The sequence below is a fragment of the Chlorocebus sabaeus genome, chromosome 1 (assembly GCF_047675955.1).
Source record: "Chlorocebus sabaeus isolate Y175 chromosome 1, mChlSab1.0.hap1, whole genome shotgun sequence".
NCBI lineage: Eukaryota > Metazoa > Chordata > Mammalia > Primates > Cercopithecidae > Chlorocebus > Chlorocebus sabaeus.
Window position 1 is genome coordinate 107,864,179 of NC_132904.1, and position 27,505 is coordinate 107,891,683.

The window sequence follows — 27,505 nt, forward strand, 5'->3', positions numbered from 1 at the left end:
CCCCCATCCACTGTGCCAACAGAAGACTGGGTGACCCATTGGTCAGAACTTAATCACAAGGACACATCAGGCTGTGAGGGAGGCTGGAAATAGTCTTTAGAAAATGGGGAGGGGGCTTCTGTCTAATTAAAATTCAGGGATTCTATCGCCAAAAGAAGTGGAGAATGGATATTAGGGGACAATGACAAGGTTCTGGCACAACACTATTTGAAGAAAAATGTTTGGAACAAAAGGAAGTCAGGCCTAGGAAAGGAAAATTTTTAAAGTTATAAATTGGCAGCCTCTTCCCAGTACCAGCAAGAATAAAGGGTACCCCGTTTGGTTGATGTATTTGTCTGCCTGACAGATAGGTCTTTGTTGTGAAGATGGACACAGCAGGCTATCAAAGCCTAAACTAGTAAATCATATAACTAATTCTTTTCATTCTGATTCCATGCTGATAAATCTTTTTTGCCAAGAGGGAGAGTATGTGTTCAACAGGCCAATACAAGCATTAGTTTACCTGACAATTCTATTTCTCAATGTGTAAATATATTAGTCTCTTAGATTGGGTTTGAGCATGTTAAACTAGGAATTGGACTCTGGATCAAGGTAATTTTACCAAGAAAAATTCTACTTTGTGAACTTTCTTGGGAACCAGCCTTCCCCTGGTGATAACTCCCTACATTGCCAAGTGTAATGGTTAGCTATTGCTGCAACAATGCTGCATAACAAAGGGGTCTAAAACAACATTTATTATTGCTCACACATCTGCAGTTTGTGTGATCTAGTTTGGCTGATCTAGGCTTAGCCAGACAGCTCTGCTTCAAGCTACAGCACCTAGAGCAGCTCTGCCTCTTACTGCAAGTTTGTCAGTTGCCTGAGGTAGCTCTGCTCCATTTGTCATCCTCTTAGAGATACACATAGACCAGTGGGATATCTAAGGTATGTTCCTCTCAGAGAGTGGCAGAGAAGAAAAAGAAATATGAGGGCTTTTCTGGTCTAAGCTCAGAACTGATTCATTCTGTTAGCCAAACAAGTCAATCACACAATCGAACACAAAGTCAAGGTGTGGGGAAATATAACTCTGCCTCTTTAGTAAGAGAAACTACGAAGTCATACGGTAAAGGATATGGGTACAGGGAGGTGTGGAGAATTGGGGCATTATTGTAATCTACCAGGTTTGGTTGACTGTATACCCTAACAAAGTCCATCTGAAACCAAGGTCCAGAGTATCAAAGCAAGAAGTCGGGACATGATTTAATTATGTGGACCCAAGTAACAGCTTTTAAAGTTGAAGCAGATGTTACAATATTAGAAATAAATCCTTTACAATTGACATTAAGTGCCTAGATATCTGAACATTTACATGTATATTTGCCTTATCAAACACTCACAAAACTCTTAAGACAACTGTTAATGTTACCAACAGTTAAGTGAAACTTAGGCAAAGGGACTCGCCAAAGGCCACAGAGACATTAAATGAAGAAGAGCAGGATCTGAAACAGAACCTCAAATGCCAACTCAAGTGCTTCTTTTCACTTTAACAGTTCTTTCTGGTTGTTTTGATAACCAAGAATTTCTAAGAAGAATGTGTGTTGGATGTGACATTGACATATTCTAACTGGGACATAAGGAAGGACTATAAATGATCTTGCCATAAAGGTCAGGCCTCATCCTGCCACAATAGCTGTTAACGTGCCACAGCAGAGCTCCCCCATATTCTCAGGTGATACTGAAATTTATCCCACTCCCCTCTCACCGCCAGCCTGTATTCAGGTGGTTTGTCCAGACTTGCAGTGGCTAGAGGCCTTAGAAGCATCACTGCTTTCTTGGCTGTTTGAAAAGCAGAAAGAGTACCTAAGAAACAGCAAGCTGGAACCAAAATCCAGAGGTCGCGGCCCAGATGGGGCTTCTGCTATGCTTCACAGCAGCATCGTGTGGCAGACAAGGCAGAAAGTCAGATTCACCGTGTGCTACTGAGTGCCTTCATCTTTGGACAGACGGCTCATTCTATTACTTGACTCCATATATATATATATATATTATTGTTGTTGTTGTTGTTGTTGTTGTTTTTTGAGACGGAGTCTCGCTCTGTCGCCCAGGCTGGATTGCAGTGGCCGGATCTCAGCTCACTGCAAGCTCCGCCTCCCGGGTTTACGCCATTCTCCTGCCTCAGCCTCCCGAGTAGCTGGGACTACAGGCGCCCGCCACCTCGCCCGGCTAGTTTTTGTATTTTTAGTAGAGACGGGGTTTCACCGTGTTCGCCAGGATGGTCTCGATCTCCTGACCTCGTGATCCGCCCGTCTTGGCCTCCCAAAGTGCTGGGATTACAGGCTTGAGCCACCGCGCCCGGCCTTGACTATATTTAAAAGCATTACGTTTACGAAACCGAAGTGAAACACACCTACTTTGGGAGTTTACAAGAGGAAGCACACATTGAGGGCTAGGTTAGGAAAGCTTTTCCTGAGATTGTAGTTTTATTCTTTCCTGGGGGGCGAGGGGCCAAAGCTGAACTCCCTAACTATGACCCCCACCTCCCAACCCGTTCCCTACCAAAACAAAACAAAACAAAACAGAATCATTTCCTTTCTGGGATCTGGGACATCTTTTGGCTTCTGGTAGAAGCCGCTCTCCTTTCAGCCGGGAAGTCTCCAACTCAGCCACGTTCTTTGGACGCCATCGGCGCGGTGTCCCGTAACTTTCCTGGCCGGTGGGCACACTGCCTGCGTGAGTGTTTGTTCTCTGCATCGACCTTTCCTTGCTCAGATGTCGCCCTTCGTGCCGGGACTGCGGCCTGCTGAGCCCCAGGTAGGAATCCACGCCTCGCCTCTCCCTCCGGCTGCACCCGCACAACTGGCGAACTTGGCTAAGGTCCGGCGGAGAGGGGTGAGATGTGGTGCTAGTTTTAGGCACACTGTGCTCGTCATCAGATTGCAGAGGGGCCCGACTGCAGTATTCCTCCGCCCAGCATCTCGGGCAAACGCGGGATCTCCCAAGGAAGCTCGGAGTGGGGCGGGGAGCTGGCCCCGCTCTGCGACGCGCTCTCCTCTGGCTGGCCGAGTGTCTGGCGCCATCCTCGCTGGAGGAGGTTGTCGGGGGCGGGCCGGCCAGCGGGGCTGCCCTCCCCGCAGTGACGTCCCAGTGGGCGGAGGGGCGACCAACTGTCTCCGCGCCCTCCCCCCTCCTCCCGTGCGGTCCGTCGGTCCCCAGGAGATGCTGCTGCCGCGGTTGCAGTGGTCGCGCACGCCGCCGCCCGCCAGCCCGCTCCACCGCCGTAGCGCCCGGGTGTCGGAAGGCGCACCTGAGTCGGGCCATGAGGCCGGGAACCGCGCTGCAGGCCGTGGTGCTGGCCGTGCTGCTGGTGGGGCTGCGGGCCGCGACGGGTCGCCTGCTGAGCGGTGAGTGCGCGCGCTGGGGCGGAGGCTGGTGCTGGGGTGGGCTCGGCAGAGGTACTCACTGCACCCCAGCTGCTGACCCTTTTCTGGGCCGCCACGCATGGGACTAGGGGGGCGTTCCATGCCCCACTCCCAGACGCGGCCCTTCGGAGTCTCCTGCTTCCAGGGAGCAGTCGCACGGCGTCTGAGACCCGCGCCAGTTCCCGGAGCCGTGCACTTCCCTGTGCGTCCTGGAACGCTCGAAGCCCGTTGCCAGTCCAGAGTTATGGGGGTGGGTTGGAGGATTTAGGAGAGGTGGGGCAGTGGACAAACCTGCCCCAGTGGGTGCCCCTTCGGCCAGCTCCTTTACACACATCGAGTCAGTCCTTGGGACCACCCCCGCGGGTCAGGCTTGCCAGCTGGCCCCCGCCTACCGCCCGCTCGGGGAGGTGACTGCAGAGACAGCGGGGTAGGGATGCTGGATCCGCGGTGCCGTGGGAATCCTCCCTGTTACTCCTCGTCTTTTCTGGAGGGTTGCATGGCTGGGTCCAGCGCCTGGAATGAGAGCGCTTAGAGAGCGGGAAAGAACTCCAGTTAGTGTGGGACGAGCCCCGCCTGACTCCGGGGAATGACTGTCTGCTTCCTTCCTCCTGTTGTGTCACTGCAGCCTCGGATTTGGACCTCAGAGGAGGTACAGTGCTCTGGCTTCTGGCCTCTTTCAGCTGTTCTGCATGTCGGGGGGAGAACATCCGTGCCCTTTTCTCAGATCCCCTTTGCGGGTGCCAACAGCTTGACCAAATGGGACAGAGGAGACTGGAAACCTTCTCCACTCCGGCATCCCGGCTTGCGAAACTAATTTAAAGAATGTAAAGTTGGTTTCAGGATGGGGGCGGGGCGCGGGGCGGCAAAAGAGGTGGGAAGCTGAATTGAGCTGCTTGAGTTAGGGCTGCGTGGGCTCGGTTCTTGGTCGCGGGGAACAGAAGGCCCTCCCACCCTTCCCCTTCCTGCAAATGAGAAGAGGAGGACACTTCCTGAAGGCAGGAGAACCAGACAGGTCAGCAGGCCTCCTTCCAGGTCTGACTGTCTCTGGCAGTCACCCGCAGACTTGGGATGTGTGGCCAGGCTAGACCATACAGAAACTCGCTTAAGGTGTTCTGTTTCCCTTGACAAGCCAACGTGGAAAGTGGGGGTTGTCAGGAAATTCAACTCCAGCTTATGTTATGCCGGTGGCCAGGTTAGATAAGTTCTTGGGGGTTCATTTGCCCTCCCTCTGCTGCCCAATTTGCAGCCAGCTTTGAGGAATCGCAAAAGCGTGGCTGGCCCAGCCTCCTTCCTGGGGGCATCCCTGCCTCAGCCTCTCTGAATGCCTTCTTGTAAGCAGGTCTGACTTTTGAGCCCTCCTAATGTGCTGCTGGACCAGTCTAGTTAGAGTTTCTCTATTATCAGCAATAGCCAAATAATGACAGGAAAAGGGAGAAGATGTGGAACTCTTATAACTTGTTGCTTATTGAGAATTCCTTTATGAAAGTGGTGAGAGAAGAAATAGAAAATGAAGACTCACCGGAGCTTTCTGGATAATCTGTATGTGCTCTTTCTCATTTAGCACTAATAATAGAGTTATGTGTCTGTGACCCCTTGCCCTATATGCTGGCCAGTGTTGGGAATAATGAATGCTCTCTGGCTCCCTACGCAGCTGCAAAACAAGTTGGGAAAATGAGAACATGCCAGAAGTTCTGGGAGGAGGTTCCCAAACCAAAATCTTTTACCCCCCAGCACTGTAGCAGCAGTTCGCACCCACAGCCCAGTTTGGCTTTCTCTTTGCAGGGTGACTACTCCCCGCGTTGATACATGGTTTTCACTTTGAACATTTGAATCCGGAAACATATGCTGTGTGCTCCTGTGAGCTAGGAAGTAGCTTTTGTTCCTGTATTCCCAGCACCTCACACAGTGCCAGGCACAGAGTGTACACTCAATAAATGGTGATTGAATAAAAGGAGTGATGAGGCTAGTGTCTCCGTTACAGCAAGGCTTCAGTCACACAGACACAAGCTAGAGCAGTGTGTACTGTGAGCGATTTGTTATTGACTCCTCGTAAAATCCCATCTGTTTGTCTGAGATGATCTTCAGCCCTTCGGGGGACAGTCTGATAAGATACATTACATGGGCTCCCAGTAAAACACGAGCTTGGAGTGCAGCGGGGAGCTAGCGTTTTAGTTCACTGGTACCAGCATGATTTTGTAATTAGATCTGGGCTCTAACTCCAGTGATGCTGCTGATCACTGTGTGATCTTGGCCAAATTACTTAGCTTCTCTGAGCCCCAGTTTTCTCATTTGTAAAATGAGCCATAAACAGTATCTGCATCATGGGACTATTATGAAGGTTACATGAGATAAAGTATGTAAGTAAATGTTAAGCCCTTACCATAGTTTGTGGCACATAATAAGAGTTCAGTAAACCTTAACTGTTGTCTTTAGGTTAGGGGGCTGATTGTCAGTAGCAGAAAACCCTGTGGATCTGATGCTCTTAGCTTCTGCTTACACCAGAGACTGGGCAAATTCTCAGTCCTGCTGCACAGGCAGAGGGTTCCAGAATAGAGGAGCCCAGCCTGACTTCAGGAGGCCTCTCTTACCTTAAAGAACCACCAGAGACACCCTCTTTAAGCCACATTATCCCCTGAGACTCCCTAATGAAAGTGTTATTTGTGTGCCTTTCAGTGAAACCATAAATCTTCATCTACTTCTCTTCTAAAGGATAGTCAAAATAAAACATTTGCTTTTTAATATTCTGTAATGGAACAAACAAACACGATGTCCCTACACAATATAGGCATCAGAGTTTAAATCACTACATCTCCATGCTGGAAGGAGTATTAATTTGCTCTGAGAACACCAGCTGACATGATAACAGTCTACTGATGAGTAACCAAAATTCCTACCCAGGGATACCTTCCTTCAGATGCCTCCACACATCCCTGCCCCAGTATACTTTTTGAGACACTGAAATAGGTTGGCTTTTTTTTTCTCTAGGGCAGCCAGTCTGCCGGGGAGGGACACAGAGGCCTTGTTATAAAGTCATTTACTTCCATGATACTTCTCGAAGACTAAACTTTGAGGAAGCCAAAGAAGCCTGCAGGAGGGATGGAGGCCAGCTAGTCAGCATCGAGTCTGAAGATGAACAGAACCTAATAGAAAAGTTCATTGAAAACCTCTTGCCATCTGATGGTGACTTCTGGATTGGGCTCAGGAGGCGTGAGGAGAAACAAAGCAATAGCACAGCCTGCCAGGACCTTTATGCTTGGACTGATGGCAGCATATCACAATTTAGGTAAGTGTGTGGAACCCACAGCAGCTGACTCACTTGTCACAACTCAAAAAAGAGGCAGGCTGGATCCACAGTGTCAGATCAGTGGGGAAGAGAAGACCAACCAGACAGATCTCTGAAGGGGAAGTAGCACCAGAATAGCTGCTGACCTAAGCAGTGCAGTTGGTGAACTCAGCCTTGATTTAGGTCCAGCCGATGTCCAAGGAGCTCTGTTCAGGTGACTGCAGCCCAGCAGCCTTGTTTCAACAGCATACAATGCTTGAAGCCAGTTGTTCTGGCTCTCTGGCCTTTTGGACCAGAACCTCATTGAGAGACTGAAGATCCATAGGGCTATGACTCAGGATAGGACTCCGGTCCACAGGGAATTGTAATAATTGGCAAGAAATCAGAGCCAAGATCTAACTCTGTGGATTGGCCAAGACCTCAGGAAGCCTGCAGTGTATAGGGCCCTGCTAAACCCACGGCATCAAGACTCACTCATCCCCCCACCCTGGCAGCATGACATCGCCATCATCCCTCCCTGAGAAATGTGAGAAATGCAGTGACATAGACAAACATTTAAAAAATATCAAAATTAAGAGACAGACATGAGACTAGGAGAATGCGTGTCACAAATCCAACAAAGAGTTAATATCTTTTTATGATAAAGAGTTTATGTCAATAAAATACTAAGACCCCAAAATATAAAGAGACAAAATACCGAGCAGGCAGTTTATAAAATAAAAAATCTAATCATGAACAATCATAGGGGAAAGGTCTAAACTCATCAAAAGAATGAAGATTTTAAAATATATTCTTTAATATATACCTACTATGTACCCCCCAAAAAATTTAACAACTAAGTGTGTGTGTGTGTGTGTGTGTGTGTGTGTGTGTGTGTGTGTATTTACCATTACATTTAAGGCAGCACATCAGCATCTATCTTAGTCCACCCATTAGACTGATCAGGTGCACATCTTCTTATAAGTTCTGGGAGTAGCTCCTCCAGGATTCTCATGAGCCTGCCTTCCTGGGAGAAACTTTAGAAAGGAGGGTTAGTAGGATGAACTACACTTCCCATCACTGCAGCTGGTCCCAGGGCCACAGATGGTACTTATTGACCTCCTTCCTCTAGTAGCCAGTCCAGATTCCCTCTCCCTTTGCTGGTCTCAATGGTTGACCTTGTGGCATGATCCACATCCTCATGTCTGAAGAATCTGAGGCACTAGTCACCTTGCCCTTATCATGCTGGAGTTTGTGCACTTTTCCACTGACCATCAAAATTGGGCAAGCGAATTCCAAGAGGTACCCAAATAGATAACTTCTTGCCCATAATACGTAACAGCAGGCCTATCTCCTCCTGATGGTTAGGGTCACTTACCTCCTACCAAAATAATGTCTTCTCTTTTTCCCTGCTGGTCCCTGGACACAAGGATCCCAGAGTGTCCAAATGACAGTGATAACTCATAGTTTAATAAGATTCTTGTATCTTCTGACAGTCTCCTGTGGGAACCAGGACCTCTAAGCTTCCGGATCTCAGTGTTGCAGAGACAAGAAGCACAGATTCCTAAGTGGGTCACTGCCAGTGATGCTAAAGCGAGGCTACTCCTGCTTCCACCCCTCGGCTCCCAAACCCATGTATTCTTATTCTTGGGAACATAGGACTGTATAAAAGGCACGTGAATTATTGCCCCTTTTGGAAGTCCCATGTAGTCAACTTGCCACAAGTGCCACGTTGGTGTCCTCAAGTGTTGGTGCTGTGTCAGACACTTAGCATTGGTTTCTGTTGCTGGAAGTTGAACATTCGGCAGTAGCAATAGCTAGATTAGCCCTAGTGAATGAGAGTCAATCTGTTGAGCCCATCTATAGATTTCATCTCTCCCACTATCTATTAGTATCTATTGTACTAGCACTGGGGTGGCTAATAACAGGCTGGCTGGCATTACCTAGTTTTGTCTCCCTTGTTCAGTGCCTCTTCTATAGTAGATGTACCCTGGTGGTCTTTAATATCTGATGGAAAGAGTTGCATATTTTATGTTCACTCCTCTGTGTATAGTCACATCCCTCTATCCAAAACTTCCTAGTCCCCAGTCTTCCAGTCTATTTCCATTTAGACTCTTGATCAGCTGGGCATGCTATTGACCTTACCCCTAGTTCTTATATATTCTAATCTCCAATACTTTCCCTTTCCTTACAAAGTGGTTAACTAGATGTACCAACTAAAGCTCTGGCCATTGGGAAGATGTTCCCTTACTGGTGTCTTTCAAGGCCACCTCAGTGGGACTGCAGTGCAGCTGCTGTCCATTTCACTCTGTACTCCCATACTTAGCTGACCTACCCTTGAACCAGGCTCAGGCTGCCAGTATCAGCTAGTCACAAGGGATTCCTCAATGCAGTCGCAGGTGTGAGCTAAGGAAGAGGCTCTGGTACAACAGTGGCAGATGTCATGGAAGTCTGCTTTACCTGCTCATGCAGTGCTCTTTGGTCCTGGATATACCTCTTCCATCTTACAATGGATTGATTCCAGGCCTGCCTAATCTCTGATTAGGTGTGTCTGACAGTTCCTCGCTCATGATGGGCAGGTTGTACTACATGGTCTCTGGTGCTCCTTGCCTAGTAGCCAGCCAGGAACTGTTTCTCAAAAGGTGAGTAATTTTCAGCTACAGATGGTATGGCCTTGCTTCAAAATCCTAAGGGTCTGCATTGTGATTCTCTCATTGAGGCTTGTCACAAGCTTTATATGGCATTATTTTTCCTGCCACTGACATCTCTAATAATAGGAGCTGCTGCATCATATGGCCCAAGTGGCAAATCTGCTTGCACACAGCCTAGATCTACTTCAGAGTTCTTTTCTGCTATGAATACTACTCAGAATGGCTGGATTTCATGTCACCTGGTTTATGGGCCAGAGCAGTATTTCCAGGTGTGAAATATGCTGCCTCTAGAGCCCAAGAGACCTACCATGTGCTATGCTTCTCTCTTCAAATTACTGCAAGATGCAATAGTTTGTTTTTTAATTTGAAAGGGATGTTCTGGTATTCCCTAGATCACTAGACACTCACATATTTTATTGAAGTGGTAGGCTCCTGAATCTTCATAAGATTTATCTCCAACCCTCTGGAGTACATAAGTCTTACCAAGGCATCCAGTATACTAACCACTTCTTGCTCATCTGTTCCAATTAGCATGATGTCAGCAATATAGTAGGCCAGTGTGATTTTCTGCAAAATGTCTAGGAAATCCAGATCTCTTTACACCGTATTATGACAGAGGACGGGAAAAATTAATGTAGCCTTGAGTCAAGACCATAAGTATATACTATTGTCCATCCCAACGAACTGTTTCAGATTATCTTTCTGATACAGAAGGAAAAGAATGTATTCCCCAGATCTGCATACTAGATACCCAAGGGCATGTTAACCTGCTTTAGCAAAGACACCACCTATGGCACAGGCAGCCACGATTGGGCTTCCACTTGGTTGAGTTTGTGCTACTCTATTACGACCTTCAGGATCTGCCTGGTGTTTTCAGGAGTCAGACTAGTGAATTAAGTAGAGATACGATGGGGAACACCACTCTTAGATTCTCTTGGCCTTTAAGGGTGACACATGGTCTTTAAGGGTGACATTGCTTCCTGCCATCTTTCCCTGGATAAGATATTGTTGTTGATTTATTATCATGGCAGGGGTGGGGAGGAGTGCAGTTTCAAAGGCTTCCCCACTTGACATTCTCCACCGTGATAGCTCCTGCCGCACAGGTAAGTAGACCAAGAGACGACGCAGCTCATCCTGCCCATCATAGGCCAAGGAACCAATGTGGAACTGTACCAACTAACAAATACGTCTATTCAATTCATATATTTGGGGACTGGGGAATGATGACTATTTGGGTGCCACTCTGAGCTGATCCTGGGCCAGACCTCTATTTAATACCTGTCCCCAGTATGCTCCCACTCTAATGGGTAGCTTTGATGACACTTTAAGTCTGAGTATTAATGTGAACTTGCAGCCTGTGTCCAACAGCCCTTGTAATATTTGGATATTCCTTCTTTTCCCCAGTGTATGGTTACTGGAGGAAATAGCCATGGGTCCCTTTAAGGGAAAAACGGGAAGTTATTACCATGTGCACCTGCCATGGTGTTGCAAGGTCCTTCTTACTGGAAACCTGGCCTCTCTATCAGTGAGTTCTGGGTCTGAAAATTGGCTCAAGTACAGAAATTATATGCCAGACATAATATTCAACCTATAAGACAAAATTATGTAAAGCCATAAGGCCAGTGGAGAGGGGAACAAGGCAAGTCAGGGTAGGGGGCCCAACAGGCTGGAATCTGGACTGAAGATAACTAATGAGGTGCCCCCAGCTGTCCAGACATAGTATCCAAGGAGTGTTTATTGTAAGCTAAGCTATTTTCCAGGAAATTCAATCCAGTGAGTGCAGCAAAGGATTTTCCTTTTAGTAGACAGCAACACAGGACTCAAGCCGAGCCTTACTGTGGTGCTACAGGGACGAGAGCTGTCTCTTAGCTGTCTCTTTCCTGGAGAGGGCTCTGACAAGAGCTAAGCAGAGCAGCATTGCCTGCTCTGAGCATCAGGGCAAGATCTGAGCCCTAGAAGGAAACAGCTCAGGCGACTAACCAGGCAGGTTACAAAGCCCAGCCCTGAGTCAGCATATGGGGTGGGTAATCACAGATGTAAACGCTCCATAAGATCCAAGCACATTCCCTGGCACCCACATATCCAACTGGGTGGCAGCACCATTTAATTTCAGGTGCCACTGGATAGTAGTGTAAGGTTGCTAATGCACCCCTCTAGGGGGCTAAGGAGACAAAGACAAGACATCTGGAGGTGGAGGCTGAGGGGCATCAGCCTTATCAAGTGGAAACAACTTAAAAACTGAAAAAGACCAAATGGTCCTCCTGCTTTTGTCCCCACCCCTTCACCTGTTTTGACAGCCTCTGTGTTTTGGAATGTCTTGCTCATGTGCTTGAATTTCTTACCTACTTCCCAGGGCTGAAAAGGCAGTTGGTGGCTGTTGAAAAGCATGGAGAGATGAGAGCAGGGCAAGCTCTGGATGAGATAAGCCATGTCTCTTCTCAGTGCATCTGAGATCTAAAAAAAGACAAATAAACCCAATAAGCAAAAAGCAAGAAAGAAATAAGATCGTCCAGACTAGCCCTGCTAGCTGCTTTTTCTCATAATTACTTTGCAGACATCATATGGTGGCATGTTCCTCCCTGCAAAGAGATTGTGGCAAATGTCAGATGATTGATTGTGATGTCCATAGGAGAATGCGTGTGGTTCTGCTTACTGGCAGTACTTCAATTCCTCCCTCTCTCTCTGTATCATGTTCTGAGGCAGAATCTTATGTTTATGGTTCAGTGGGACTTGATGGGAAAACAAAGGCTTTGAAGTCTCAGGGGATCCTTCTCCAGTTGCTCCACTGCTGATCCCTTTTCCTACAGGAACTGGTATGTGGATGAGCCGTCCTGCGGCAGCGAGGTCTGCGTGGTCATGTACCATCAGCCATCGGCACCCGCCGGCATCGGAGGCCCCTACATGTTCCAGTGGAATGATGACCGGTGCAACGTGAAGAACAATTTCATTTGCAAATATTCTGATGGTAATGAATCCTCTCCCAAGCTATGCGGCTGAATTCTCAACCTCCCTTATTTCATGAGCAGCTGCTAGTACCAAGAATGTGTCATGTGGTCTCTGAGAAAGCTTGTTGCAAATGCCAGCAACATAAAACCTTAGGAATTCTTGTAAAGGGCAATGTAATGACAGTTCTCACTGAGGAGTAATCCTAGCAAAGGAAAGGTTATCTGATGTTAAAAGAAGGGATGATGGAAAGGTTTAATTTATGTGTGATAAAGCAAGTCTTACAAGAACATCAGGAAATTTAAAAAGCCCTTTAAGTGGACAGCCACAAATTATTACTCTTTCCACATGTGAGGTTGGCTGTAGGGGCTTAGAATAAGCTGGCCATTGATCTTACAAGTCTTCTAACAGCTCAGTGAGATGATTTTCTGGGGCTTTAAGGAAGCATGATACATACGTAAATGAGAAGTACACCAACTGCACTTTCACTGGGGAGAGAGAGCAGGTACTTTGATGAGCAGATTTAAACTCTCAACTCTCAGTTGCAAATTCAACTTACATTTGCTTCCAGATCTGTTAGGGTTTTAAACTGGCTACAAGCCTGTAGTTTCACTGTACTTGGGTCTCCCAGACTTCTCCATTACAACTGACATATTTGAACTTGAACTGATTCTTAATCTGCCTTTGAAGTTTCTCACCTCCCTAAAGCCAACTGCTTAGCCCTAATTCTGCATTCTTTCTTGATAGGAGTAGAGTGACTTGTTAATTCTATCTAGTTTGGGACTAAGTAATCCTGTCATTTCAAAACTGTTTGAACTGGACTATGGTTTGGTGGCAATTTTTGCTGCTAAAAGATGTTTTCCTCTCTTTATCCTCTCTGATGAATTCTTCTGTCCAGTGACCTGGCCCTCCCCACCGTACAGTGTTGTCTCAGGTAGAGATTGCAAAGACCTAGACTGACTTAGCAAGTCACCTTTATAAAGCAGTGAAAGCAAGGCACTTGTTACAAACTGGCTTTTCATCACTTTTGTGAATTATATTGTATTATTAATAGCTCCATGGTTTAAATTTTTGCACTTCCTTTAACAGTTTTTGAAATGTGAGATTTTTTTTTTTTTTTTTTTTTTTTTTTTTTTTTTTTTTTTTTGAGACGGAGTCTCGCTCTGTTGCCCAGGCTGGAGTGCAGTGGCCGGATCTCTGCTCACTGCAAGCTCCGCCTCCCGGGTTTACGCCATTCTCCTGCCTCAGCCTCCCGAGTAGCTGGGACTACAGGCGCCCGCCACCTCGCCCGGCTAGTTTTTTGTATTTTTTTAGTAGAGACGGGGTTTCACCGGGTTAGCCAGGATGGTCTCGATCTCCTGACCTCGTGATCCACCCGTCTCGGCCTCCCAAAGTGCTGGGATTACAGGCTTGAGCCACCGCGCCCGGCCGAAATGTGAGATTTTGAAATTTGCTTTAATATCCTTTTATTTTTGGACTTGGTACTTTTTTAAAAAATCATATTCTTCATTACTTTTGTTATTGCCTATATTAGTTACACTAAGTCCTGGCAGGAAAAAGATGGCACACACAAAGGATTTAATGAGGAAAGTGTAATAAAAAGGACATTTGCTGAGGTGTAGGCAAAGAGCAAGAGATGGTAAAATATCCAGGGACTAGCTACAATGGGAAACTGTTACTCCCAGGACGGAAGGAGTAAAAGAAGGGAGTGATTTTAGTAGAACCAAGGAAAAGCTTGGGGTCATGAAAGAGGACCCGCCCAACAGGAGCTATTACCACGAAATGCAGCTACTATCAAACCATGCTGATGTGGGATGGGGGCATGGGGAATAAATACCGAGACCTCTCTTTCCGCCTATCCTCTGACCTTCTGCCTTTGCCTCTCATTGGCTAAGTCCAATCAGAGACCAAAGAACAAGGGAACAAGGAAGCCCCATTGAAACAGTTTATAGGCCTCAACCTCCCAAGGCACAAAGAAGGACAGAGAATGGATCCAACAGAGGGAGGTGGGCACATGAAGAAAAACTAACACACTGTCTGTTTTTGGCCACGCATGCCCAGAATAGTTTACACACCTTAGCATGCCAGAAGAGATCAGCACGACCAGACCCTTGCTGACCTGTCTAGCTGAATTCTCACCGCTCTAACTCCTCTCCCCGTCCTATTCCAACACCTTTGTACCAAATGGAATTCCCCAAGAGCTCTTAATTGCTGTTTCCTGTGCTTGAAACACCCCTTTCCCAGCCAACTCATTCTCACCCTTTGGCTTCAGATTAGACAACACCTTCTTTCCTAACAGCTAAGTGCAACCGGTGATCCTGGGTTGGATCCTGGACCATGATGTGATGATTTCCTATAAATGGCATTAGTAGGAAAATTGGTAGACTCTGAATGAGATCAGTAGATTTGAAAATAGTATTACATCAATGTTAATTTCTTGGTTTTGATCATTGTACTGTGGTTATATATGAAAAGGCCCCTTTCCCTTTGTAAATATGAACAAAAGTCTTTAGGAGTAAAGGGGCACCATGTTGGCAACTTGTTTGCAGGAACAAAGTTATGTATGTGTATGTATGTGTGTGCATATATATATATGCATGTATGCACACACACATAAACATGTGTATGTGATACAAAAACAGAGAGAAAGAGGAGAGATAAGAGAGAGGGAGAATAATTAAGTAAATGAAATGTGATAAAATGATAAGGTGAAGAATATGGGATAATTCTTTGTACCATTCTTGCAAATTTTTGTAAATCTGAAAATATTTTGAAATAAGAAGTTAAAAAAAATAACTTCCTTTGGAAAGCCTTCCAGAGCCCCTCAAAGCTAGGTTTGGTGTCCCTCCTATAAGGATTGTAGCACCTCACACATACAGTACTTTAACTGCCTATTTATAAGGCTGTCCTCTCCACTAATGATTGGCATGAAGTCTGGAAACTTACCTGTTTAACCACTTGATGGGCTGGGGAAGCTCACTCCTGTGGTTCCGGCAGGGGAGGACATCATCCCATTATGCCAGAGTGGCAAGGAACTGGGTGAATGATAATATATAAAACTAGATTTGAGAATGTAATCATGTAGAGTAGGTGGCATGCTAGCCATAGCTGAACACTTGCTTACTTCTGGGGTGTGCTAAAGGCACAGGCATATTCAGCGAATATCAGAAACAAATTATGAGGCAACACAGATGCAGGTGCAGGGATTGATGGGAATGCTGCATTGATGTGCCATGTTTAACTTTGCACCGTGGATTGAAGTATGAAGGGACAACAATATGAATAGATCATGTATTGAATAAATCATGTTATTACATATTCCAGTGTAATATCCCAAAATCAATGTTCATTAATATTTTCCTGTATTTCCAGATTTTATGGCCATCCTGTAGAATATAAGCTCCTTAGAGGGCTGAGATTCTTTCTTATTTGCTGTTTTATCTCTGCTACCTAGCACAATTATGTCTCCTGACTATTTTAATTTTCATTAGAATGTATTTGGTTGAAATCCCTTTAAAGCTACTTATCAGCTGTGAGATTTGGGCAAGTTACTTAATCTCCCTGAATCTCAGTTTCCTCATGTACAAAACCAGAATAATAATAAGGCCACCTCCCATCCTGGCTAACACGGTGAAACACCGTCTCTACTAAAAAATACCAAAAATTAGGTGGGCATGGTAGTGGGCGCCTGTAGTCCCAGCTACTCAGGGGGCTGAGGCAGGAGAATGGCGTAAACCCAGTAGGCAGAGCTTGCAGTGAGCAGAGATCGCGCCACTGCACTCCAGCCCGGGTGACAGAACTAGACTCCATCTCAATAAATAAATAAATAAATAATAAGGCCACCTCACAAGGCTGTTATCAGGATTAATTGAGTTTGATTTTATAAAACACTTAGAACAGGCCAGGCACGGTGGCTCACGCCTGTAATCCAACATTTTGGTTAGCTGAGGCAGGATCACTTGAGGTCAGGAGTTTGAGACCAGCATGACCAACATGGTGAAACCCCATCTCTACTAAAAAAAAAAAAAATGTACAAAATTAGCCAGGCATGGTGGCACACGCCTGTAATCCCAGCTACTTCGGAGGCTGAGGCAGGAGAATCACTTGAACCTGGGAGGCGGAGGTTGCAGTGAGCCAAGATTATGCCAGTGCACTCCAGCCTGGGTGACAGAGCAAGACTCTGTCGCCAAAAAAAAAAAACTTAGAACAGTTTCTCTCATATAGTAGGCATTGTGTAAGCGGGTTTTTAAAAATAAATGGATTTACATCACCTATACACACACACACACACACACACACACTTAAGGGAAGATGACTAAAAGTTTGTGTCCTTTCTGAGTGAAACTTCAGAATGGGCTTGACATCCTGGCCTTAGGACTGTGATTTTTAAGGTCTTTGCCTTAAAGACCCTGTCCCTACGAACACCAGAGCATCTGATTGGCATAAGAAACTCACTGCCAATACAACAGGTGGACACACTCCCAGTCAAAAGCAAACACATTTGATGTCAATTGTCTGTACAACCTGATATTCTCGAGACACTTTGAAATATGTGCAATAGCTCAGAGCTCTAGATCACCAACCTCTGCCTTGGTGCTGGCCAGTGGTCTACTCAGCCCCTAAACCACTTTCACAACTTGGAGATCAGTGTTTGTTGCCCTCTAAAACATCCCCATTATGAACTGATAAAATGTCTTAGATGGCTTTAAAATAATCCAGGCCAGAAGTGCAGGGGAGAGGAGTAGGGATTATGGTTGAAACTAGATGAGCTATACAATGATAGGAGTTGAAGCTGCATGACGGTACACAGGGTACATTATACCAGTCTTTCTACTTTTTTGTATATTTGGAAATGATCATATTTAAAGGTTTTTAAATATTTTTTTAAAAAATAAAAAAAGCACTGAAATAAAGCTGGGGTAGGTTAGTCTTTGTGCAAAAGCAATTCTTTGGATTTACTAGCCCAGTTCCTGATATCTGATAACAACAAATAAAGTTTATCGGAGGGCTGAATCAGCAAATAAATGGATGCCATGAGGCTGTGGCTGATTTCATTCAGATGCCATGAAAATTTACTTATTATTTTTGTTTTTTGTTTCTTTCTACTACAGAGAAACCAGCAGTTCCTTCTAGAGAACCTGAAGGTAAGCCTGTCACTTGAGATTTGGGTTAACTGGGACTGTTTCATAGCCCCTGTTCACAGTTTTAAAGCCCTGTGCCCTTTGGACCAGATTATTCAACAGAAAAACTACTGGTATTAGCTCAGGCATTTGGGACAGGTATATGCCACACCCAGCCATGACAGCTAGTTTAGTCATGTCATTTTTTAGTGTTGTCTGTTTCTCTCACGGCTGAAAAGCAACAGTTAAAAATTCTGTTTGGTGTGTTACTTGTCATCATTAACAATATGAAAGGAATAATTTAAAGAGACAAAAAAAAATGAGCCAAACTGATAGTTTATGGCCCTAGAAGTGAGTCCTTGACCCTTCCGCTTGACACCTTGGTATTTTATGTACCTTGATGTCAGCTGCTTGTTGATTGTTTTGGTACTGGATTCTTGACAGCAAGGGTCTCGCCAAAAAGACAAAGACAATGTAAACACTCTAGGGAAGCAAATTCAACCCTTTACTTTTCTATGTTTATAGATGGTGCTGGCCAAATTGCTACAGCTTTTTTGCATCCCAATTTGAACATGGTAGGACCTCAAAGAATTATCATGCCTTTCTCCATGTGTCTCTCTCCAGGTGAGGAAACAGAGCCAACAACACCTGTACTTCTAGAAGAAACACAGGAGGAAGATGCCAGAAAAATATTTAAAGAAAGTAGAGGTATGTACAAAACTCCCCTAGGAAAGATGAATAATGAGGCTCCCTTGATCACAAATTACCCAAGGTTGAATTCCCTACTTTGTTCTTTCCCATAGCTACCTAAAAATAGAACTAGACAGGGCATGTGTGGCTTTGCAGAAGCTGAACTAAATGCTAGGTTTCATCAATGAAATATGCAAATGGAACTATCCTAAGATGACTGGGGAAATCAGACAGCAGGTGGAAAATTTGCATGAAGACGGAGCTTTGGGAGCCACTGAGAGGTCATGCGGGGTAAGGTGGAGTGAGGACTGAGAGAGAAAATGTAGAGAAATAAGAGCAGAAAGACCCAAGCTGTGATGCATAACATGTATGGTTAATATTCATCTGCAAAACAAAGAGACGAAATAGACAAAAACATTTAAAAGGTTAAATCATAAAAGGTAAAAGAAAATGGGATAATACATTGGAGTGCTAATGGATTTCAAACTCACTCTCACCCTGAAATTCAATAAGGACATCTGAGTTTTTGTCACTGGGCAACTTTTAAAAACCACTTTACTTATCTGTGCTTCAGTTTAATGATTTGCATCATGGAAGTAATAATATTTTTCTTACCTACCTGAGAGCACAACTGTGTCCATAAAATGAAATAGGATGTTGCAATAGCGCAGTTCAGTTCTGAAACTAAATTCCAGAGTTAGCGCAGACACTCCAGCTCATGAGCACAGCTCATAACAAGACTGCCCTCACTGCAGACATCGACTGTGAGTTTGGGGGTCCCCAGGCCACCTGCATTTCTGACCAACTGGCTACAAACCCAGGAGTGTCCATGACCCCCACCTCTTAGGTTTGATAATTCACTAGAACAACCTACAGAACTCAGGAAAATACTATACTTATGACTAGATTGATTGTATGTGATACAAATCAGGGTCAGCCTAATGAAGAGACACACAGCAGGACGTCTGGGAGGAGTTTCCATGTCACCCCCGACCCCATGGAATCAGGATGCGTTAGCATCCTGGCACATCAGTGCATTCACCAACCAGGAAGCTCCACAGAGCTTTCATGTCCAGAGGTTTTATTGGGGTTTCACTACATAGGCATGATTGATTTTATCATTGGTCATGTGGTGGAGCTCAGTCTCCAAAAGAGGTCAGGCTGATATCACTAGGCTCAAAGCCCCAACCCTATCATCACATGGTTGATCTTTCTGGCATGGCCAGCCCCCATCCTGAGTCATCTCCTTATAAACTCTCTTATGGTTCTAGGGGCTCATGAATAACAAATTCACTCCTGTTACTTGGGAGAGTCCAAGGATTTAGAGCCTCTCTCCCAGGAACCAGGGACAAAGGCCCATCAAATTCTTTATTATATGACAGATATGTGAGAAAGGTACAAAGTGCTCTGCAAAGGTGGGTGGCATCTCTATTGCTCATTGTTATTATGGTGGTATTTAAAGTGAGTTTTGAGGGTTTGGGGTTTTTAGTGGTTGTCAGGTTTGCAGTCTCACAGAGAAAAAGAGCCAACAGCCTCTGGATAGTCAGGAAGCTTGGGTCAGTGGGAGTAGGAAGAGGGTTAGCCTCCAATCCTTGCTTCCTCCCAAAGCCACTTGAGGGGAACATCTTTGGTTCTAAATCTTAAAAGACTAGAAAGTTCAGAAAAGCAAGCCTCTAAGTGCTCTTCACAGTCATGGCTCATGGACCCAACTGAATCCAATTGGTCTTAGAAATATTGGAAAGGTTTTACACTGTAATTTACTTGCTTTCTGTGACCTCTTTCCTGGTAATGACACTGAGACTTCTGGCTCGCCCCTTTTTCCCTCTTTCCCCCATCCCATCTTGGGAACTTGGTGACTGTCCTTAGAGGCAAAGGCATCAACACTGCCCCAACAGCCCCTGCTTTACTAAGGGAAGACAAGAAAAGAGGGACTCTCTTTTCTCTGGAAAAAAAAAAAAAAAAAAAAAGCTTAATTAACCAAAGTGCCCTTCTGATATTTGGAAGACCCACAAATTTAAACCGATTTTCATCATCACTTAGGGTACTAGGACAGGTAGAAAATGCTCATTCATCAAAACCAGAAGACTCTTTGCTAACTGGCTAGATGTGTCTCAGTCACCTAGGAATGAGCTCTTTGGAATACTCTGTGTTTATTAGGCTTTTTTGTTTGTTTTGTTTTTTAATTTCTTAATTTCAATAGATTTGGGAGTACAAGTGGTTTTTGATGATTATGCGTTTTTTAAGCCTGGTTTGAAGCACAGAAAAACAAAACAAAAAACAGCCAACGCTGATCATGTGCTTTCTTTCTTTTCAGAAGCTGCCTTGAATCTTGCCTACATCCTAATCCCCGGCATTCCCCTTCTCCTCCTCTTTGTAGTCTCCACAGTTGTATGTTGGGTTTGGATCTGTAGAAGAAGGCAAGTAAAACCTTCATTGTACAAACCTTTGCATCTTCTGCTCTCTTTGAGATTTGGATATTGCCCCGTTTACTTCACTAAAACCCATGGCAGCACCAAGAGTATCACCATTGCAGATTGGAGAGCAGCTTCTCTGACAGGCCAGGGCATTCAGAAGCACTAGGCATTTGTGCTTAGTTGTGATTAACAGAATGATCTTACATGCTTTACTGTGTGTGTGTGGAAGATTTTTAAACAACTTGAAGGGTGAAATTGCATTATTCACCTCCCGTGCACTCACACGTCACCCAGCAAAAATGCTCTCATGCATGTGTGCCCTCACTCTGAAAATGTTTGTGGACTGAGTGAAGGAATGGATAGTGAGCCGTATGAAAAATGACTGTTGCAAAGCATTCTGGTACACATCTGAAACTAAACCACCTAATTCAAAATGAAAGAGCCAAATTCCTTTTAATTGACTTTTCTTTTAATTCAATACACAAGTATAGAGTGCTATAAAATAGCTACACTAGGTAGCATCAACAATTTCTGCATATGGTCAGGATCATGTGCCACCATTTTTTTTTTTTTTTTTTAGTACTGAAAGCTCTTCTCAGTTACCTTTTTATTCTCCATCATCATGGTGTACAGAGAAGATGTCTAGTATTCCCATTTTACAATGGGGAAACTAAGGCCCAATTTAAGATTTGACTCCCTTTAAAGACCAATTTGAGATGAATTAGTAAGATTCCAATGTAAAAATCTATTTCAGTTAATTGTAACTTCCTTATAGGATTACTATAAGGATTCAGGCAGTTAATACTTGCAGAATAGGTATATACTAAGCACTTAAAAATGTTACCTCTTATTAGGATTATTTTATTAGTTTTTTCCTTTGAATCTGAAAGTAGAATTTAGCTCAAAAAATTACAAGCATATTTTCCAGCTGCCTACTCTGCAGTTGGTTCTTGATTTCCTTTCCTGACTACCAGGATTTGGGAATTGTGACTCTAAAGCTGGGGTGTCTGTCTATCCCAAGGGTTTTTAATCTTTTTTGTGCCCTGCAGCAGTCTGGTGAAGCCTATGGACTCCTTCCAGAACAATATTTTATTTTGTTTTGTTTTATTAATTTATTAATTTATTTATTTATGTTATTTATTTATTTTATATATATATATTTGAGACAGAGTCTTGCTCTGTCACCCAGGCTGGAGTGCAATGGCACAGTCTCGGCTCACTGCAACCTCTGCCTCCCTGGTTCAAGTGATTCTTGTGACTCAGCCTCCCGAGCAGCCGCGATTACAGGCACATGCCACCACGCCTGGCTAATTTTGTATTTGTAGTAGAGATGGGTTTCACCATGTTGGCCAGGCTGGTCTCACACTTCTGACCTCAGGTGATCTGCCCACCTCAGCTGCCCTAAACCCTAGGATTACAGGCATGAGCCACCACACCCGGCCCAGAGCAATATTTTAAATGCATAAAATAAAATACATTGGGTTGCAAAGGAAGCAATCATACTGTTATATAGTTTAGCAAAATGTTTCCAAAAATGAATATGTGATTACTAATACATGTACTCCTTTATTAATGCTTCTTTATTTGGTGCTGAGTATAATTATTATAATTTTGAAGTAGAGATGAGGGTAAAATATTTCAAGGCATCTATAACTGTGATATGAAAACATCTATAACTTCTAGTAATGATCAAATCAAAGATATTATTAATCCTGCTCTCTTTAATTGCTTACACTCATAATGGAAGGACATGCTAAATTTCACTTATGGATGAGTTGTATTTTTTGTTGTTTTGGTTTTGTTTTTTGTTTTGTTTTTTGAGACAGGGTCTCACTCTGTCGCCCAAGCTGGAGTACAGTGGTACCATCACAGCTAACTGCAGCCTTGACCTCCCAGGTTATCCTCCCACCTCAGCCTCCCAAGTAGCTGGGACTACAGGTGTGCGCCACCATGGCTGGTTAATTTTTATATCTTTTATAGGAACAGGGTTTTACCATGTTGCCCAGGCTGGTCTCAAACTCCTGGGCTCAAGTGATCCGCCTGCCTCAGTCTCCCAAAGTGTTAGGATTACAGGCATGGGCCACTGTGCCCAGCTGAGTTGTTGTTTTTGTTTTGTTTTGTTTTGTTGTTTGTAATGTGGTATTTTTTTTCCCTATTCAGTTCTATCCCTGGACCCTCCAGGGACTCTGGGGACCCCAGGATAATAACCCTGCCCACACTTGGGCAGCCGTGAATGACAGATACACAGTCACTTTGAACATAACATCTCCCTGTTTGGTTCCCTCCCACCCCGAAGCCCTGGCCTGTAAGTTACGTAGATGAGACATGCAGCTGGGTGACCGCCCAGGGCTGCTTCCTCTGGTCTCAACAGGAAGCACAAGGATATTCTCAATCACCTGGTCTGAAACACCCAGCCCTGGTTTTCTTTCTCTCTAGAAAACGGGAGCAACCAGACCCTAGCACAAAGCAGCAGCACACCATCTGGCCCTCTCCTCACCGAGGAAACAGCCCGGAACTAGAGGTCTACAATGTCATAAGAAAACAAAGCGAGGCTGACTTAGCTGAGACCCGGCCAGACCTGAAGAATATTTCATTCCGAGTGTGTTCGGGAGAAGCCACTCCCGATGACGTGTCTTGTGACTATGACAACATGGCTGTGAACCCATCAGAAAGTGGGTTTGTGACTCTGGTGAGCGTGGAGAGTGGATTTGTGACCAATGACATTTATGAGTTCTCCCCAGACCAAATAGGGAGGAGCAAGGAGTCTGGATGGGTGGAAAATGAAATATATGGTTATTAGGACATGTAAAAAACTGAAACTGACAATAATGGAAAAGAAATGATGAGCAAAATTCTCTTATTTTCTATAAGGAAAATATGCAGAAGGTCTATGAACAAGCTTAGATCAGGTTCTGTGGATGAGCATGTGGTCCCCACGACCTCCTGTTGGACCCCCACGTTTTGGCTGTATCCTTTATCCCAGCCAGTCATCCAGCTCGACCTCATGAGAAGGTAACTTGCCCAGGTCTGGCACATAGTAGAGTCTCAATTAATGTCACTTGGTTGGTTGTATCTAACTTTTAAGGGACAGTGCTTTACCTGGCCATGATAAAGATGGGCTGTGGAGCTTGGAAAACCACCTCTAAGTTCTGTTTTCCTTGCTCTATACAGCAGCACATATCATCACACAGACAGACAATCCAGAATCTTTTCAAAGCCCACGTATGGTAGCACAGGCTGGCCTGTGCATCGGCAATTCTCATATCTGTTTTTTTCAAAGAATAAAATCAAATAAAGAGCAGGAAATGGAGTATTAGTCTGTGTCTACAGCCCTTCCTCTGCATGTGGACACAGGGGACCTTTTTTTCTTTCTCCTGACATCCAAACTTGGAAATATCTAACTACTTTGAAAACTAAAAATGAGGCCAGGCGCAGTGGCTGACGCCTGTAATCCCAAAACTCTGGGAGACCAAGGTTGGAGGACAGCTTGAGTTCAGGAGTTCGAGACCTTCTTGGGCAACATAGTGAGACTCTGAGTCTACAAAAAATTTAAAAATTAGCAGAGCATGGTGGGATGCACCTGCAGTCCCAGCTACTCAGGAAGCCGAGGTGGGGGGATTGCTTGAGCCCAGGAGGTTGAGGCTGCAGTGAGCTAGGATCACGCCACTGCTCTCCTGCGTGGGCAACAGAATGAGATCCTGTCTCTAAACAAAAAGATTTTTTAAAGAAACTAAAAATGAAATTTGAGTCTCAGCTTCTAGGTTTATTTGTACTCCCATCCCTGTTACTACAGGTTGTTCTGTTTGCGTGTTTCTTACTGCAGCATCAACATAACATGACTAATAATGATGACAGTTCTACCTTTTGTTGACGGACTTTGTCGTTTCAATTGTTTGGCCTCAAATTCAGAGAAAAGTTTCTCAGCCCAGCATCAATCATATACACATTGGAGGTCTGAAAGCCATTATTTAAATCACCAGCAACTTCCCTCAATCAGCTTCATAATCTCATATTTTAACCTTTCCTCATATGTCTTATTTTTTAATAGCTCAGCAACTTTGCTTCACCTATGGAGCCCCAGCCTCTGGAGTTAACAGTCTGGGTCAAAGCAGTATCGAATGTAGTGGATTGGAATCCCTGCCAAATTATCTGCCCTACTGGGGAAGTGAATATACCAGGAAACAAAACTCCCTGCTTCGGGAAGTGTGTTTTGTGGTTGCATTTCAAGCAAAAACTGAGCACATGGTCCTGAAGGACTGATTCGCTGCTCTAAAATGCCCAAGGTTCCATTCTTGCTTTAGATAGCCTCGCTCTATCGTCTGCCCTGTGTCCTGCACTGGGCCCCACAACTCTGGCCCTCATGACGCTGCAAGCTGCGCGTGTAAGAATCCTATCTGCCGGTCAGCATCGCACCTCCTGCAACCATGGCAGCACCTTGCAGGGTAGGCAATCAATGTCTATTGAATGGATGAACAATGCATCTTTTCAGACTGATGTCAAACAGTTTGAGTATTTCAGCTTAAAAGTTTGTTTTTCACAGTCCCCCTGAGTGGAGGAGGTAACTGAGTCATTGTAATTGGAATGCCTCCCAAGAAGGAAGCATAGTAACAAGTAAACAGATGCTGGTGAATTGTGCTAACAACTTACTTTAATTATGTCACTCATGCTTGAACTGAGGACCCACTGTGAATCTGTAAAGGGAGTAAGGTTGTAATCAGAGCAGACCCTCAGCCTCTTCCTTTCCCTTTTTTCATTAATGTGTTGTCTCTTCTGGGACCTCCGGATCTCTTCTGTGTTTGTACACAGCCAGTCTTACCCCTCATTTTAGTTATTCACTTTCTTTTTTCCTCCTCAGGTTTACTAGCCTGAGTTTACCCAACTCCACTTCTATCTCTAATAATTGCACTTCACTTATGTAACAAACATTTGCTAAATGTTAAGGGTTTGCTATGTTCCCATTGAGCTTGATTCATTAAGCTAGTATCATATGGAAATGTAGTAAGTTTGTTTCATCGTTGCTATGATTTGAATGTTTTCCCCCTTCAAAACTCAGGTTGGCCAGGCATAGTGGCTCATGCCTGTAATCCCAGCACTTTGGGAGACTGAGGTAGGAGAATTGCTTGAGCCCAAGAGTTTGAGACCAGGCTGGGCAACATAGTGAGACCCTGTCTCTACAAAAAATAAGAAAATTAGCTGGGCGTGGTAGTGCATGCCTATAGTCCCAGCTATGCAGGAGCTGAGGTGAAAGGATGACTTGCGCCCAGAGGTCAAGGTTACAGTGAGCTCTGATCATGCCACTGTGCTCCAGCCGGAGTGACAAGTGAGATCCTGTTTCAAAAACAAACCGACCAAGAAAAAAAGACAATAAAACCTCATGTAGAAACTTACTCCCCAGTGTGGCAGTATTGAGAGGTGGGGTCTTTAAGAGATGATTGGGTCATGAGGGCTTTGCCCTCATGAATTCATCGAGCCATTCCTGGATTAATGAGTTTTCACAGGAGTAGGCCTTGCGGCTTGATGATAAGAGGAACACAGATCTGAGCTAGCACCCCCAGGCCCCTCACCATGTTTTGCCCTGCACTGCCTCAGGACTCTAGAGAGTCCCTACCAGCAAGAAGACACTCCCACATGCAGCCCCTCAACCTCGGACTTCTCAGTCTCCAGAACTATGAGAAATACATTTTGTTTCTTTATAAATTACCCAGTTTTAGGTATTCTGTTATAAGAAACAGGAAATGGACCAAGACAACCATTTAAAACCATGTTTCCCAACCTTTTTTTCTACTGTGACACACATGACAGATAAAATGTATGTATCAGACAACCACTTGAGTCTCTTCACTTGACAGACATTTCTGTTTGTTTGTTTGTTTGTTTTTTGAGACAGAGTCTCGCTCTGTTCCCCAAGCTGGAGTGCAGGGTCATGCGATCTCGGCTCACTGCAGCCTCCACCTCCTGTATATGCTGCCTGAGCTCCGCTTCCTGTGAGATCAGCGGCGACATTAGATTCTCATAGGAGTGGGAACCCTATTGTGAACTGTGCATGCGAGGGATCTAGGTTGTGTGCTCCTTATGAGAATCTGACTAATGCCTGATGATCTGAGGTGGAACAGTTTCACCCTGAAATCCTCCACCCCCATGGAAAAACTGTACGGAACCTGTCCCTGGTGCCAAAAAGCTTAGGGACTGCTGATGTATACGGTTTTAGCAACATTTATATCCCTTCAGGGGATCAAAGTTTGTGCTGCTCTCTTCTCTTTTCATCTGCCCTGTGTTTGGCTTAAAGGAGGATCAAGGCCAGACACGGTGGCTCACGCCTGTAATTCCAGCACTTTGGGAGGCCAAGGCAGGCAGATCGCCTGAGGTCAGGAGTTCGAGACCAGCCTGGTCAACATGGTGAAACCCCGTCTCTACCAAAAATACAAAAATCATCTGGGCACAGTGGCTCATGCCTGTAATCCCAGCTACTTGGGAGGCTGAGGCAGGAGAATCGCTTGAACCAGGGAGGCGGAGGTTGCAGTGAGCCAAGATCGCGCCACTACATTCCAGCCTGGGGGACAGAGCGAGACTCCATCTCAAAAAAATAAAAATAAAAATAAAGTAGGATCAAGCAGAATTCACCATTGCTTGACAGCATTGGTGTATTAGGGAAAAGGTCTGTCAGCATTTTTGCGTGATGCAATTTTACCAGGAAGTTTGAGGCTGCTTTATTTTCACCACCAGGTGGCAGTATTAGGCTGTCATAGAAACTTTACCTAATGACCAATTTCTGGCAAGCAACTGCAAAGAGAAGGGGAGATAAGGATATATAGAGAAATAAGAAAATACAATGCAGGTTAAAAATCCTGGGTTCTAGAATCAGGTTGTTGAGTTTCTAAGACCTATTACTGCTACTTACTGGCTGTGCAATCTTGAACAAACTACTTCATTATTTAACCTCGGTTTCCTCATCTCTAACATGAGGATAACATTACCTACCTGGAAATGTTGCTATAATAAAAGTCACAAAATATGCATAAGGCACCTG

At 44.8% G+C, this 27,505-nt stretch overlaps 1 protein-coding gene across 3 annotated transcripts; it reads left to right on the top strand.

The window, feature by feature from the left end:
* The first annotated feature begins 3,100 nt into the window (after positions 1–3,100).
* LAYN (layilin) lies at positions 3,101–27,505 on the top strand. Of its 3 annotated transcripts, XM_008020803.3 has the most exons (8): positions 3,158–3,380; positions 4,024–4,047; positions 6,384–6,681; positions 12,119–12,276; positions 17,366–17,398; positions 17,999–18,082; positions 20,379–20,481; positions 22,915–27,505. In XM_008020803.3, exons 1-8 carry the CDS (start codon positions 3,296–3,298, stop codon positions 23,276–23,278), a joined length of 1,149 nt encoding a protein of 382 aa, XP_008018994.3. In that variant the 5' UTR covers positions 3,158–3,295; the 3' UTR covers positions 23,279–27,505. The 3 variants fall into 3 exon arrangements, with proteins under 3 accessions (XP_008018993.3, XP_008018994.3, XP_008018995.3); XM_008020804.3 differs by lacking the exon at positions 4,024–4,047; XM_008020802.3 differs by lacking the exons at positions 4,024–4,047; positions 6,384–6,681 and having other exon boundaries at positions 3,101–3,380; positions 22,915–24,350.